We start from the raw sequence: 15,587 nt of genomic DNA, 5'->3' as shown, positions 1-15,587 counted from the left end.
GGGGTCAATAGAACTCAATGGAAGTCAATGGGGTCAATTGAACTAAATGTAAGTCAATAGAACTCAATGGGGTCAATAGATCTCAATGGAAGTCAATTGAAGACAATAGAACTCAATGGGGTCAATAGAACTAAATGTCAGTCAATAGAACTCAATGGGGTCAATAGAACTCAATGGAAGACAATAGAACTCAATGGGGTCAATAGAACTAAATGTAAGTCAATAGAACTCAATGGGGTCAATAGAACTCAATGGGGTCAATAGAACTCAATGGGGTCAATAGAACTAAATGTCAGTCAATAGAACTAAATGTCAGTCAATAGAACTCAATGGGGTCAATAGAACTCAATGGAAGTGAATGAAATTCAATGAGGTCCATTTTTGGAGGATTTAAAGTCAGAAATGTGAAGATGATAATTTTATAAAAGCACTTTCATTAATTCTGTTAAAACTGCATTGGAAGTGTCTCACTGGAACACACATTTAAAGAACAGGAGGGACGAGACTAAATAATGATTTTGTGGTAATCAACATTGTCACAGTTGCACACTGTTCCTTTCATATTGTCTGGCTTTCCCATTTCATAGTAGTATTAATAACTGTCCGTGTTTGATTTCGAGGACATTTGTTTGTAATTGCAGTAGTGTGTCGAGCTGAAGTCAAACCCGTTGAGAAGCACTGACCCACAAACACCCTCGTCTTTCATGAGAACTGTGAGACACAGGAAGAGAATGCCGTCTCACAGTTCTGGTTATTGTTGATACCGTCACCTCACCTGACAAACACACAGTTCTGCATGAAAGACACAATGTAGTGAGTAATTTGAGGGCGGTTTAACGCTTCAATATCATTAGAAAAATATGTTCACAATGTGACTCTTCCACATATCACAACAAACCCTCACACACACACACACACACACACACACACACACACACACACACACACACACACACACACACACACACACACTTCCTTTACGTCACATACAGTACAAACACACATTTCATCTGGGGGAGATTTCTGGAGATTATTTGATACATTCAATTTATTTAATAGTTCAAAAATTCTTTGACCATTTAGAGGCACCAGAGTTTGAACGTGTTTAAGACAAACGACAGATAGAATGACAGACAGATAGAATGACAGACAGACAGAATGACAGACAGACAGACAGATAGATAGAGAGAATGACAGACAGACAGACAGAATGAATGTCAGACAGACAGACAGAATGAATGTCAGACAGACAGAATGAATGACAGACAGACAGAATGACAGACAGACAGAATGACAGACAGACAGAATGACAGACAGACAGACAGACAGATAGAGAGAATGACAGACAGACAGATAGAATGAATGTCAGACAGACAGACAGAATGAATGTCAGACAGACAGACAGACAGAATGAATGTCAGACAGACAGACAGAATAACAGACAGATAGACAGAATGACCGTCAAACAGACAGACAGACAAACAAACAAACAAACAGAAAGACAGATAGAATAACAGACAGATAGACAGAATGTCAGACAGACAGACAGATAGATAGAATAACAGACAGATAGACAGAATGTCAGACAGACAGACAGATAGATAGAATAACAGACAGATAGACAGAATGACAGACGGAGAGACAGATAGCATGACAGACATACAGAATGACAGACAGACAGACAGATAACATGACAGACAGACAGAATGACAGACAGATAACATGACAGACAGAATAACAGACATACAGAATGACAGACAGCCAGACAGATAAAATGACAGACAGTCAGACAGACAGATATTTTAATTAATTTACTCACCCATTGCAGTTATATATAAAACACTGAGGCAGGTCAGAAGTTTTGTCATGTTGTTTGTTTTATGTCCGTCAGTTTATTTTCCTTTCACATCTCGCGAACATGTTTCTCATCCGGATCTTCTGCCCGTTAAAGATGTTCGTGTTCATTCAGATCCAGCGCACACCCGAAACAACACGCGGTTCTGTCACGAAACATCCCCTGAAATATTCGGAGCTTCACAAACACACGTTTGAACTCCTGTGTGCCGAAAGTGTGAGAGATTTGGGCGCTCAGGTGAGCTGAAGGTTTGATTCACCTGTGCGCGAGCTCCGCCCACCGCAAACACGACCTCTGACCTTTGAGCGCTGAACGTCACATTATATATTTCTCACTCAAGTCCATTTAGCTTATTGATTTTTTTAAACATGATTATTATTGTTGTTTTATTTTATGTTTTAGGCTACTAGAAATATGAACTAACTAACAGAAAGAACACTTAATGCTGAAACGGATGTGCAGGTGTTTAGTGTTTGAGTGATGAGAGAATTAAACTAGACAAACCAGTTCACACGCAAATACTTCACTGTATCTTCTGAACAGATAAACAAAGAAACCTAAGAATGTAAACAGCAGAGAGAGAGAGAGAGAGAGAGAGAGAGAGAGACAGTCACTAAGATGTTCACTTTGTCTATGTGTTGTATAATTAAGTGAATGTTAAAGGGATATTTGATCATTTCCTCACCCTCATGCAGTCCCAGATGTGTATGATGTGTATGATGTTTAGAAGAATATCTCAGCTCTATCGGTCCATTCAATGCAAATAAATGAGAAGTGGTGAGAAACAGATCAATAATTAAGTCATTTTTAACTATAAATCTCTACTTTCACTTTCATAAGCACTCTTCTCTCTTTAGAGTTTTTCTTCTGTTTTTGGTGATTTAAAGAAGCATATCGCCGCCTACTGGGCAGGAAGGAGAATTTATAGTAAAAAAAAAAACTTAAACCACTGGAGTCGTAAGTGAAAGTGAAAGTGTAGATTTATAGTAAAAAGGACTTAAATATTGATCTGTTTCTCACCCACACCTATCATATCACTTCTGAAGACATGGATTAAACCACTGGAGTCGCATGTGAAAGAAAAGTTGTCAAAGAAAACTTGAACTTTAGTTATTTATGGGTTGCATTTATCATGTGGGTTTGACCAAGTGTATCCAAAAGCCGATAATTCCTAAAATAAATATTCGAACTTCTAAAACCTTTTTGGAGATTGGCTGCTTTATGGCTTTATAACAGTTAAAATGTTTTTAAAAAAATGTCCGCCATAACAATTATCCTGTTTCAGGAACATACAAAGTACAAATACAAATACATTCCTTTTTTGCATACTTTGAAAGTTCTTAAAATCCTTGAACCCTGTTAATTGCTGCTTGCAACTATATTTATTATGTTTGTAATGATATTATTGTCATTTTATTTGTTATACTTCCTCCTTCACTTATAGAAAACAAACACATACATAAGAGTCTGTGTTAAGTAACTTTATTATTTACAATTATTATAAGTTATTTATTATGAGTAAAAGGTTTAGCTACACACGTATTCTATACATTGACTATCTGTGACACAACTTGGGAATATGTTTAATAGAAATATGCTAACAGCTACTAGAACAGAAGCGTTTGTTTACAATGCTCTGCTTGTTTGTGTATTTACTATAAAACAAGATTATATTGAAAAGCCTTGAAAGCAACATGCATACTGTTATCTTTGAGCTGTATATGCAGTTTGAGAGATGATCAGGTCAAAGGTCACTTCTTTGCAACGTGAAGCGTGTCGTAGGTGTCTTGATGTGGACGCTGTAAACCCTGAAACACGACAAGCCACATGAAGTCATCGTTTCACTGCAGTAATTAATTAATCAGTCAATATGAAGTTCATTAAACACCAAAAATACCTCGTAGATTCCTCCTCCTTGTTTCTGTAAAAGATTAAGAACAGTAAAAGTCATTATAAGTTAACTTATTCCCCATTCTCTACTGCTTTCCACTCTTATCCACCTTTCGTGCCCTCAGTTTTACTGTTTTAATAGATGCAAGAATACATAAACATCCCTAGCAACCAACCAGAACAACCTAGCAACCACCTAGCAAAAATCCTGAACTCCCTGGCAACCAACCAGAACAACCTAGCAACCACCTAGCAAAAATCCAGAACTTCCTAGCAACCAACCAGAACAACCTAGCAACCACCTAGCAAAAATCCAGAACTTCCTAGCAACCAACCAGAACAACCTAGCAACCACCTAGCAAAAATCCAGAACTCCCTAGCAACCAACCAGAACAACCTAGCAACCACCTAGCAAAAATCCAGAACTCCCTAGCAACCAACCAGAACAACCTAGCAACCACCTAGCAAAAATCCAGAACTCCCTAGCAACCAACCAGAACAACCTAGCAACCACCTAGCAAAAATCCAGAACTCCCTAGCAACCAACCAGAACAACCTAGCAACCACCTATCAAAAATCCAGAACTCCCTAGCAACCAACCAGTACAACCTAGCAACCACCTAGCAAAAATCCAGAACTCCCTAGCAACCAACCAGAACAACCTAGCAAAAATCCAGAACTACCTAGCAACCAACCAGAACAACCTAGCAACCACCTAGCAAAAATCCAGAACTCCCTAGAAACCAACCAGAACAACCTAGCAACCACCTAGCAAAAATCCAGAACTCCCTAGCAACCAACCAGAACAACCTAGCAACCACCTAGCAAAAATCCAGAACTCCCTAGCAACCAACCCGAACAACCTAGCAACCAGCCATAACACCCTTGCAACAACTTAGCAACCAGCCATAAAACCAGCACTTTTATCCTCTGATCTTTAATTCTGTCACGTTGTCTCGTACTGTGTCGATTGATTTAACATATCTGTGTGAAAGATGAGCGGAAATGACGAGTCTTTGTGTGCATGCTTTAAATAGGTGTTTTTGTTGTCATCCAACGCACAAGAAACAAAACTGTGAGAACCAGCAGAAACACGTTTGTTTCACTATAGTGAGGTCATCTCATAGATGCAGGGGCAGATTATGACTGGCAAAGGCTTTAGAAGGTCATGTATCAAATATGATCTGCATCATAGGGTTAAAGAGTGCCTCAACATGCAAAAGGGTCCTATAACAGGGCTGGGGGCCCTCATAGACAACGGCCCTATTGAGGGGGCCTTGTATAAGCTGTGGGGCCCACATATTCAACAGCATATTAAACATTTGTTTTCAAAGTTGATTGGCTGTGAGACCTTACACACACGCACACTACACACACACACGCACAGTACACACACACGCACACTACACACGCACACTATACACACACACCCACGCACACTACACACACACACACACACTACACACACACACAAATGTTCTCACCTCTGTGGACCAGCTGTTTTTGTCTTTATTCTGCTGCATCTGTCAATAAATGTCCAGAAAATGAAACAGTTTAAACTCTTTGTCCTTCAAAACTTTATTAAAGCTCAAATGGAAATAATCATAAATGATTTCATGTCAACAACACTGTACAATAATATTTATTTACATGCTACATTTCTATTGGCCGTCGACACAAGGACAATAGAGTTGAATCTGAGTTATAGAAGTGATGCTCAATCATTACATATGAACTTATGATATGAGGATATATTATTCTGAATATTGATAATAGTGATCAGAGTCAAGGGTGTGCAAACTTTAGAAATCGATTAAACAGTAATTAGTTATTAGATATGAAGTCTCACTTTTAATCTGCAGAACAGGATGGTCAACACGACGCAGTACAGGACCAGAACGCCATCCAGAATGAAACACAAATGGCCGTCTGCTTGTGCAGCTGAGACAAACACACACATTATAATTCTGTTCCGCACTAATAACACAATACAAATATACACAATTATAGCAGAAATATTCCCTTTATGATGAAATCTGTTGCTTTGTTTTGTGATTGTTTCATGAAACATATATAATGTCCTCACCGACACATCCAGCGTTGAGTAAAAGAATCAGACAGATTCCAGACGTCCACATCTTTCCTTTCAGAGGCAAACAGAGTCGAGCTGATGTTAAAAGAGGAAGAGTGAGCGATTAAAGACTGACAAAACTGTCATTTAACAGGAAACTGTGGGCTGAGACAGAGTCCGTCCACACAAACACACAATGTCACATCAGCATTATTTTGACCTCTTATACACACAAATAACAAACATCAGCACAACACCTTCCTCTTTCACACACTGAGCTGTGAGTGTGTGTGTGTGTGTGTGTGTGTAAGAGAGAAGTGTACAGCACATATCACACTCCTGCACTTCATTCCAACAAATCCAACAAGGACACTAGTTGTGGTGGTGGTGGTGGTGTAGTGGGCTAAAGCACATAACTTGTAATCAGAAGGTTGCTGGTTCGATCCCCACAGTCACCACCATTGTGTGCTTGAGTAAGGCACTTAACTCCAGGTTGCTCCAGGGGGATTGTCCCTGTAATAAGTGCTCTGTATAATACATTGGTACTCAGAAGGTTGCTGGTTTGATCCCCACAGTCACCACCATTGTGTCCTTGAGTAAGACACTTAACTCCAGGTTGCTCCGGGGGGATTGTCCCTGTAATAAGTGCTCTGTAAGTCACTTTGGATAAAAGCATCTGCCAAATGAAAAAAAAAAAAGGCAGAGCAACTTGATGTTGAGTGTGGTTGTCAGGGTGTTGCTAGACAGTTGCTGAGAGTTCTGAATGGTTAGATGGTTGTTAGGTGGTTACTAGGTTGTTTTGGGAGGTTAGATGGTTGCTAGTGTGTTATGGCTACATGCTAGGGTATTATGGATGGTTGTTCTGGATGGTTTTTATGTGGTTGCTAGGGTGTGTTGGGAGGTTAGGTGGTTGCTAGGGTCTACTGGAAGGTTGCTAGGTTATTGCTAGGGTGTTCTAGATGGTTGTTAGGTAGTTGCTTGCTAGGGTGTTCTGGGTGGTTATTCAGGTGTGTTAGGTGGTTGCTAGGGTGTTATGGATGGTTACTAGGTGGTTGTTAGGGTTTTATGCCTGGTTGCTAGTTTTTTGCTATGGTGTTGTGGCTGGTTGTCAGGTAGTTGTTAATTTGTTTTTGCTGATTGCTTGATAGTTGCAAGGGTGTTATGGCTGGTTACTATGGGGTTCTGGGTGGGTTTTCGGTGGTTGCTAGGCAGTTGTGCCAGGTTGTTATGTGGTTGCTAGGGTGTTCTGAGTGGTTTTTAGGTTTTTGCTTTGGTGTGTTATTAGGTGGTATTAGGTGGTTGCTAAAGTTTTATATCAGGTGGTTGCTAGATTGTTCTGGCTGATTGCTATGTGGTTGCTAGGGTGTTATGGATGGTTGCTACATGGTTGCTAGGGTGTAATGGATGGTTGCTATGGTGATTAGAATTGTTTTTAGGTGGTTGGTAGGGTGTTCTGGGTGGTTTTTAGGTGGTTGCTAGGGTGTAGGCATAGTGGGCTAAAGCACTGAACGAGCGAGCAAAAGGTTGCTGGTTCAATCCCCAACGCCGCCAGCACCACATTGTGTCCTTGAGTAAGGCACTTAACTCCAGGTTGCTCCAGGGGGGATTGTCCCTGTAATAAGTGCACTGTAAGTCACTTTGGATAAAAGCGTCTGCCAAATATTTCTTTTTTAAAAAGGACACAACAAGAGCAACTTGATATTGCATGTGGTTGTCATGGTGTTGCTAGACAGTTGCTGAGTGTTCTGAACGTTAGATGGTTGCTATGGTGTTTTGGGAGGTTAGATGGTTGCTAGGGTGTTATGGCTACTTGCTCTGGGGTTCTGGATGGTTTTTATGTGGTTGCTAGGGTCTACTGGAAGATTGCTAGGTAATTGCTAGGGTGTTCTAGATGGTTGTTAGGTAGTTGCTTGCTAGGGTGATCTGGGTGGTTGTTCAGGTGTGTTAGGTGGTTGCTAGAGTGATATGGATGGTTACTAGGTGGTTGTTAGGGTTTTATGCCTGGTTGCTAGTTTGTTGCTAGGGTGTTGTGGCTGGTTGTCAGGTAGTTGTTAATTTGTTTTTGCTGATTGCTTGATGGTTGCAAGGGTGTTATGGCTGGTTACTATGGGGTTCTATGGGGTTGCTAGGCAGTTGTGACAGGTTGTTATGTGGTTGCTAGGGTGTTCTGAGTGTTTTTTATGTGGTTACTAAAGTTTTATATCAGGTGGTTACTAGATTGTTCTGGCTGATTGCTATATGGTTGCTAGGGTGTTGTGGATGGTTGCTAGGGTGTAATGGATGGTTGCTATGTGGTTGCTAGGGTGTTATGGATGTTTGCTTGGCAGTTGCTAGGGTGATTAGCATGGTTTTTCTAGGCAGTTGTGCCAGGTTGTTATGTGGTTGCTAGGGTGTTCTGAGTGGTTTTTAGGTGGTTACTAAAGTTTTATATCAGGTAGTTGCTAGATTGTTCTGGCTGATTGCTATGTGGTAGCTAGGGTGTTATGGATGGTTTTCAGGTGGTTGCTAGGTTGTTACGGATGGTTGCTTTGGTGTTATGGATAGTTTTTAGGTGGTGGCTTGGGTGTGCTGGGTGGTTGTTAGGTGGAAACTAGGATGCTATTAGGTGGTTTCTAGGGTTTTATGGCTGGTTGCAAGGGTGTTGTGGCTGGTTGTCAGGTGGTTACTAGGTTGTTCTGGTTGGTTGCTAGGTGGTTGCTAGGAAGTTATTGATGGTTTATATGTTGTTGCTCAGGTGTTATGGATGGTTGTTAAGTGGATGTTAGGATGTTCTGGCTGGTTGCTATGTGGTTGCTAGGGTGTTGTGGAAGGTTACTTACTGGTCCAAGTCAAAAGAATCCTGCACCTTGGAGTCTTTGTGATATTCTGCTCTCTAGATCCGTCTGGAGTCTCTCCTTCAATGTAAGTCTATGTAATTTTTTTACCATGTGAAAATGGTAAGTGTGATCTGTAAATAAAGTAACAGCACACCTCTCCTCAACAACACACACGATTAAGGGATCATTCATGCCTGGAGCACAAACGCTGAACATTTAATACTTAGTCTTGGAGGTTTTCAAACTTTTTTTATGCCAAGGTCCGCCAAATATGAGTGGTGGTGGCGTAGTGGGCTAAAGAACATAACTGGTAATCAGAAGGTTGCTGGTTCAATCCCCACAGCCACCACCATTGTGTCCTTGAGTAAGACACTTAACTCCAGGTGGCTGTTTTCCACCCACTAATAGAATAATGTTACATGTATAACCTTTTTTTAATTCAGTAGAAATGCTTTTGAAGTCTTTAGAAAGAAGGAATGGTAATACTCTAATGACAATTCTAAGGATTTACAGAAGCTCAAATGAACGAACACTGAATCTGTTGGATTGGTTATGCTGTACTGGGCAGTGGCGGAGCTAGACTTTTAAAACAGGGGTGGCAAGGTATTATTTTGGGGGGTCAATATACAAAGTGTTAAATTACACTAAAAATAAATTATTTTCCACAAAATGTATATAGATTAAATTAAAGTTGTTTATTTTCCAAAATGTACACAATTATATATGTATTAAGTATACAGCAAAAATAGAACAATTATTCAAAATGCTCCTTGGACTAATCAAGTACAGTAGTAAACAAAAACTGAGGTAAACTTGGACCTGTCGAAACAAGGCAGGACAAGGCAGTTGTACACATTCATGACAACACAAGGAAAATTGCTTAAAGACGTCTAGACATGTTATGTTAAGTGCTAATAAATTGTATGTCTGCACAAACTACAGTACTTCTGTACATGTCTACAGTCACATCTACTATCTCCACGGTGGTTTTATTAAGATTAGTTCAATATGCTGCATTACACGTGCCAATATGAATAAGCCTACCTAAGGTCTGTGATTGTTGCTGAACATTTGCTAACTAAATGTTTTAAGCATCTTCACGCAGGCGTGACAGTCAGTCAGTTTCCAGAGTTGCCAGATTGGGCGGTTTTACAATCTTTTTTGCGGGCAAAAATGGGTTTGGGCAGGTGGATAAAAATTGGGCTGGTTTCGGATCAGTTCGGCGGTTTTTAGAAGCCGAAACACTGGTACTTCAGATCCTTCTTTCAGCGACTCTCTGTTCAGTAGCATGCTCTCATAAATTCATAGTTAAATAACTCAGAACTTTTGCAAACTTTTATTGTATTTTGCTTTAGTTAAGAATGCCGTTCTTGCCTCAGTTTATTAATTATTATTATTATCATTATTGTTTACATGTACAAGACACAAATGTTTGTGAATATCCAGGGCCTGAATTTCGTTTTTTTTACACTGGGTCACATTTTGTCACAACTTTTGATGCATCGGTCTAATCATCTTCATTTATTAATACCTACAGATTTGTATGCATGAATTGTGCATTTCCAGTTCTCAAAACAGTTAATAACAACAACAAAACTTTATACAAAATACGCCACGCTCTTCTTCAAATTGATATTAATAACTCAGTTTAAACTATATGTTTTTATGTCTCTCAGTTTCTTTACTGATTGGGTGATAACAGTTCAAATTGATTTGCTTTGGAAAAGACAGGGTGGAGATCATTATCATTTAACACTATGCGTCTTGTGACGCGTTATGATACGCGTCATTGGTGACGCTGTGTGTCCCGTAAAAAGCGGCGTTACATGAGCATAGAGAGCGTCATTTGTTTTGCCGCCTCCAGACCACGAAAAGTACGCCATATTACACCGTCCCGTTGAATTGTTGTATTCAATGTTGTTACGCTGTACGTTAAGCTGATCGGTTCGTTGCTGCACTCGCACACCATAAAGAGCAACATGGTTTTTAATGTTTCAATTTCGTGATTAAAATTGACATAATTTGGAAGCGGATAATTTATTCACAAACAGCTCATTATGACTGAAAGTTAGAAAGCTGCACCTGCACTCGATAGTGTGAATAAGATCAGCAGACACTGCATTGACAGTGAAACACATCATCTGTAACTGCAGGGCTCGGCGGAACACAGATAATGCCGGTCCAGCACTGATTGAGGAATTAAAATAAAAAGACAGTTTGACATTCTTTCTCGCATCTGTGAATTTGTTTTTAATCATTTGCTCTGAAATGAAGCAAATATATCTGTGCGGGAATTTCTCACACTATAAAAACTAATCTTGCGGGAATGGTTTAAATTATGTGCAATTCCCGCACTGGAATTCAAGCCCTGATATTATCAAAGCACTAAAATTAAACAAACTGTAATACTATAGCCTACAGCAAATAAAAAGCAGTTGATAACTGGGAATAATGCATTTTTAATCATACAAATAATTAAATAATTGTTAATAAAACAAATTTCGACGGTTTTTTGTGCATTCTCGCGGGTTTTGGGCGGGAAAACCTTGCTGGCATTCCTGTCAGTTTCACAAGACTAGTGATGCTCATTTAAAGGGGTCATGACATGTTTTTTTTATTGTATTATTATGTTCCCTTAGGTGCAATTATAGTATTAATATATTTTTTTTTAAGAAAAACTTTTAAAATCTAGTGATTTATGACCTTTTCCCACCCTGTTTCTCATCCTCTGATTCAAACAGTCTGTTTTGGGGGCGTTTTCCATTTAAGACTTCAGTGTTAACGCCCACTGTTATGATTGGCTAACGTCAGTGCCTATGTATCAAATATTGACGCCCCCAGCCAGAACAATATGCAAGTAAACTAAGTAAAAACACTGTGATTATTCATAATGAATGAAATTGCGCTTTAAAAAGTAGTTTAAAGTTTAAAATAGATTACTTACAGTTTGCGTCGTCGTTGTTCCCAGAATAGTCGGCACGGACTTATCTTTGAGCAACAGTTTTCTGGCAAAGCCAGCATCATATTGAGATTTGTTCTCAAAACAGTCATCCTTAAAATGTACAGAACAAACGCTTAAGTTAACACTGCCGTGACTGGGACGTCCGCAAAAAATAAACTGCATCCATTTTTCCCTGACGTCTGGATCTTTCGGCAGCTTATTCAGAGGTTTTGTTTGACCACAGCCAGGAACAGCACATCTGTGTGGCATCGTAATTTTCCTGTGCACAAGTAGTCTCTGTCAGAGCTCGCTGTCCATCGACTGAACACTTGTGAGGCGCACGGCGATATGAAATGAGTAGCGTAGTTGTCTTGCGCTTAAAGCGTAGTTATCTTGTGCTGGAGGCGGTCATATGCAAACGCTGTTACGTCACTTCTAACCGTCACGTCACTTCTAACCATGAATCCAGAACCAGCTGTATTTTGAGCTTGATTAAATAAATGATTCGTTTAGAATGGGGAGGACGTCTTAAAATATTAAACTTGCAGGACGTTTTAATGATACAAAGACCTCTTATATACCAAAAGATCAAGGCAAATTTGGTTTCTCATGTCATGACCCCTTTAAGTATTAATGCTAAGCACTACAGTGCTGCAATGTCTCCCTTACTTCCCGTTAAAACCAATAATTTAATTAATTTAAGTTAATTTAATACCAATAAAAGCCATACATACCAGCAAAACGCTCTTCATCGATCGTGTGTCCTGCCTGTCGCGTTATGTTTTGTTTCGGAGCCGTTTGAAGCACGGAGGAGGAGCTGCGTGTCAGCTTAACCAATGAAAAGTGTAGCAGCAAACGCACAAGCGTGCTGCGTAAGGATGCATTCACGTCCGCTGGAAGATTTGGGAAATGTTCGTAAAAATCAAAACAGTTTAATGTTTTCAGCGGGGTGGCAAGGACTTCGTCTGGGGTGGCAATTGCCACCCCAACTTGCCCTCTGGCTCCGCCACTGTACTGGGTACAGTGATTTCAGATGTTATATTCTTAGTTCCACACTGCACCCTACTGACAATGTTCATGTATATGATTCAGTTCTTTGAAGATGAAGTGTGCATTTTTTTTTCAATGTTAAAATACTCTCTGCTGTCTCAGCTTAATATGCAGAACCAACTGTGTGCAAGCCAGTTTCAGGTCAGTTTTCTCTTTGGTGCTATGAACACTTTAAAGGCTCAACCAGCCTGATACAACAACATGATAAATAGTCATTCTCAGAGGTGGGACCAAGTCATTGTTTTCCAAGTCACAAGCAAGTCTCAAGTCATTGCATTAAAGTCTCGAGTCAAGTCCAAGTCCTCAACTTTAGCTTCAAGTCTTAAACAAGTCATTGGTGTGCTTTGTGCAAATTAGTATCAGAGTATTAATTACTATAGTACATTTATACTAATTTTATGTAGAAGTTTCTAATTTATAATTTAATTTTATCTTCTTTTTTTTAATTTATCGATATCTACAGTAAAGACCAAAGAGGGTAATAAAGATGATACATGGATCTTATCTTTGGACACACATTAAGGCAAACCAAACTTTTACTCTAAACACGCAGTGAACGGACACTGAACTGGGGAATGAAATCTGAAATATTACCAGGCAGTGGCTAATCGCAGACATATATGAGTTATATATGAGTTATATGAGTTATAATCGTTGCATATATGAGTTATATATGAGTTATAATCGTTGCATATATGAGTTATATACTGTAAAGGGAAGCGAACAGAGTAAATGATCGGTTTTGTACGGAAGAGGATTAGGGCCAAGCAATAATAAAAAAAAAATAAAACCATCTCGAGATTGAAGTCATTATAATGCGAGAATAAACTCATTAAATATCGAGAATAAAGTCGTTGTGTTTCGAGAAAAAACTCGTTAAATTTAATCTCGCATTATGACTTTATTCTCGATATGTAATGAGTTTATTCTCGCATTATAATGACTTTAATCTCGAGATGGTTTTATTTTTTTTTTATTGCTTGGCCCTAATCCTCTTCCGTAGTTTTGTGATTTGTAGAACAGTAACCAATATAATTAATTAAATATAGCTAAACACATGACAGAGGACCAGCACGTCCGTGTGTTTACATGCATGTTCTGACAGTTATGCTCAAAAGCACCAACACGTGTGTGGTCATGCAGCTCCTTTATCGAGGTCATACAACAGCGTGATAAAACACCGGGAAGATTTTGTCCATTACACCAATTGCTATAACACGTTAAACGCTACTGACCGCAGTAAACAATAGTTTGCGGATATGCAGACTTTGTTAGCCTGTAAATCTGCCACAGACATGTATGTTACTGAACCATAGCTGACGTAAATGAGTTAACAACTTCTGTCTGTGGATTTTCAGATGCCTCACAAAATTGGACGTTGTCGACGAGGTGTCTGTAATTTTGGAACCACAGGTTCTACATGTTGCAATCCTTCTGTAGCCTTTAACGCTGTATTCAATATATCCCAATTATATCACCTTTGGTATAATCTTTGCTGTGTCCTTGTCCTTAAATCTGCGCCGCGGCCTTCAAACTTGGTCCAGCTTTCGTGGAAGCTGATTGGTTGGTTGTCTGATTGGTTGAATAAGGAGCGTTGACATGCAGATTTGTAAATCAAATTAATCGTTTATTTGGGAAATTAATTGTTGATTTACTGCACATTTTTAATTATACAACTCATATCTGTGGTTTTAAAAAGTATAAGTATTTCCAAGTCAGACGGCTGAAGTCCAAGTCAAGTTGCAAGTCATTGCTGTCAAAGTATAAGTGGAGTCGCAAGTCTTTTTTGATTCTATCGAGTCGAGTCATCAAATTAGTGACTCGAGTCCGAGTCAAGTCCAAGTCACACAACTCGAGTCCACACCTCTGGTAATTCTTGATATTAAGTGTGTCGGCCTGTAACGAAGACTGTAAGGGTGTGTTCACATACAACGCAAAATAAAATTTTGCCTCACACAAACTCACTTGAGTTTGACCGTTGGATTAAGTTTGTGTTTAAACCAGCGTTGGCGGGAGTAACGTGAACCCGCGAATATTCCCCCTTCTCTTCCGGTAAAGGTCAGGAGGCGGGGCTTCTACTACAATTTATATTTCCGCCATCAACCATGGCCGATATCACAGATACTTTGATGATGTGTCGTACAATTCCGGGTGCACACGCACACACACTACAACAATGTTTTCATCCATTTTTACAGATTTCTTCTGCAACTACGTCAGTACGTCAGTGACGATCTCTCTTTTTTTTATTTTATAAATTTTTTTATTTGGTATCAAAATCACACAATAATTAAATAGAAAATGATAATAATAATAATTGCAACAAAAACAGTATATATAAAAAAACAACAACAATATTAATACAAAATACTTCCGGACAATCTCAATGCTGATAGGCTTTCGCGACAACGCGTCATGCGAATTTCTCGTTTTCGCTTCGCGCCATTCTCGTCTTTGCATTGACTTTGAAACGCTCGATTCGCGTTGTATGTGAACGCACCATTAAGGGTTAAAGCTCTGAAATAAGTGGGCACTATATTATTTAAACATAATCGCTATAAGAATAGTAATATGTAAGAAAAAGACAATTATTATTTTGCCTACACTTAATAATAATAGTAAGATTTACGCATTTTAATTTCATCACAAAATTCCATAATATTGAATTGAGTAACCTTTAATGAAATAAAACATTAAAATTTTGTATTTAATTCGGTTAAATATTACACAATTCAATTTGATGTGATTTTATTCATTTAAAATGCCTGAATTGTACAAATAGGCTAAAATATTTTGAATGTATTATTTTTGAGACCATTAAGAGTTTCTTTTGCATTGCAAAACAATTTCATTATTCTAGCAGAAACTATATATATATTATTAGAAATTATTTAGATGATAAAGTGCATTTGTATTGTACAATTGCAAGTATACAGTACATCATGTTTGTGTTTGTTGTACCTT

The 15,587-nt window shown here is 38.9% G+C and overlaps 2 protein-coding genes across 2 annotated transcripts in view; both read right to left on the bottom strand.

The window, feature by feature from the left end:
• The window catches only part of LOC127645779 (nectin-4-like), a 19,026-nt gene extending 16,869 nt beyond the window's left edge, over positions 1–2,157 (bottom strand). The window contains exon 1 of the mRNA XM_052129452.1: positions 1,820–2,157. Within this exon, the coding sequence (XP_051985412.1) occupies positions 1,820–1,868 (49 nt within the window). The 5' untranslated portion in view covers positions 1,869–2,157. The remainder of the gene's footprint in view (positions 1–1,819) is intronic.
• Positions 2,158–3,321: 1,164 nt separating this feature from the next.
• LOC127645832 (high affinity immunoglobulin epsilon receptor subunit gamma-like) lies at positions 3,322–12,370 on the bottom strand. The gene is made up of 7 exons (XM_052129515.1): positions 12,308–12,370; positions 8,636–8,763; positions 5,832–5,912; positions 5,595–5,686; positions 5,230–5,268; positions 3,753–3,776; positions 3,322–3,663 (listed from the first exon to the last, which is right to left on the bottom strand). The coding sequence occupies exons 3-7, from the start codon at positions 5,881–5,883 to the stop codon at positions 3,607–3,609; spliced, it is 264 nt and encodes an 87-aa protein (XP_051985475.1). The 5' UTR covers positions 5,884–5,912; positions 8,636–8,763; positions 12,308–12,370; the 3' UTR covers positions 3,322–3,606.
• Between the last annotated feature and the right edge of the window lie 3,217 nt (positions 12,371–15,587).

Source organism: Xyrauchen texanus, chromosome 6 (genome assembly GCF_025860055.1).
Source record: "Xyrauchen texanus isolate HMW12.3.18 chromosome 6, RBS_HiC_50CHRs, whole genome shotgun sequence".
NCBI lineage: Eukaryota > Metazoa > Chordata > Actinopteri > Cypriniformes > Catostomidae > Xyrauchen > Xyrauchen texanus.
The sequence above is the reverse complement of the archived record's forward strand: the minus strand, read 5'-3'. Positions and strand labels throughout refer to the sequence as shown.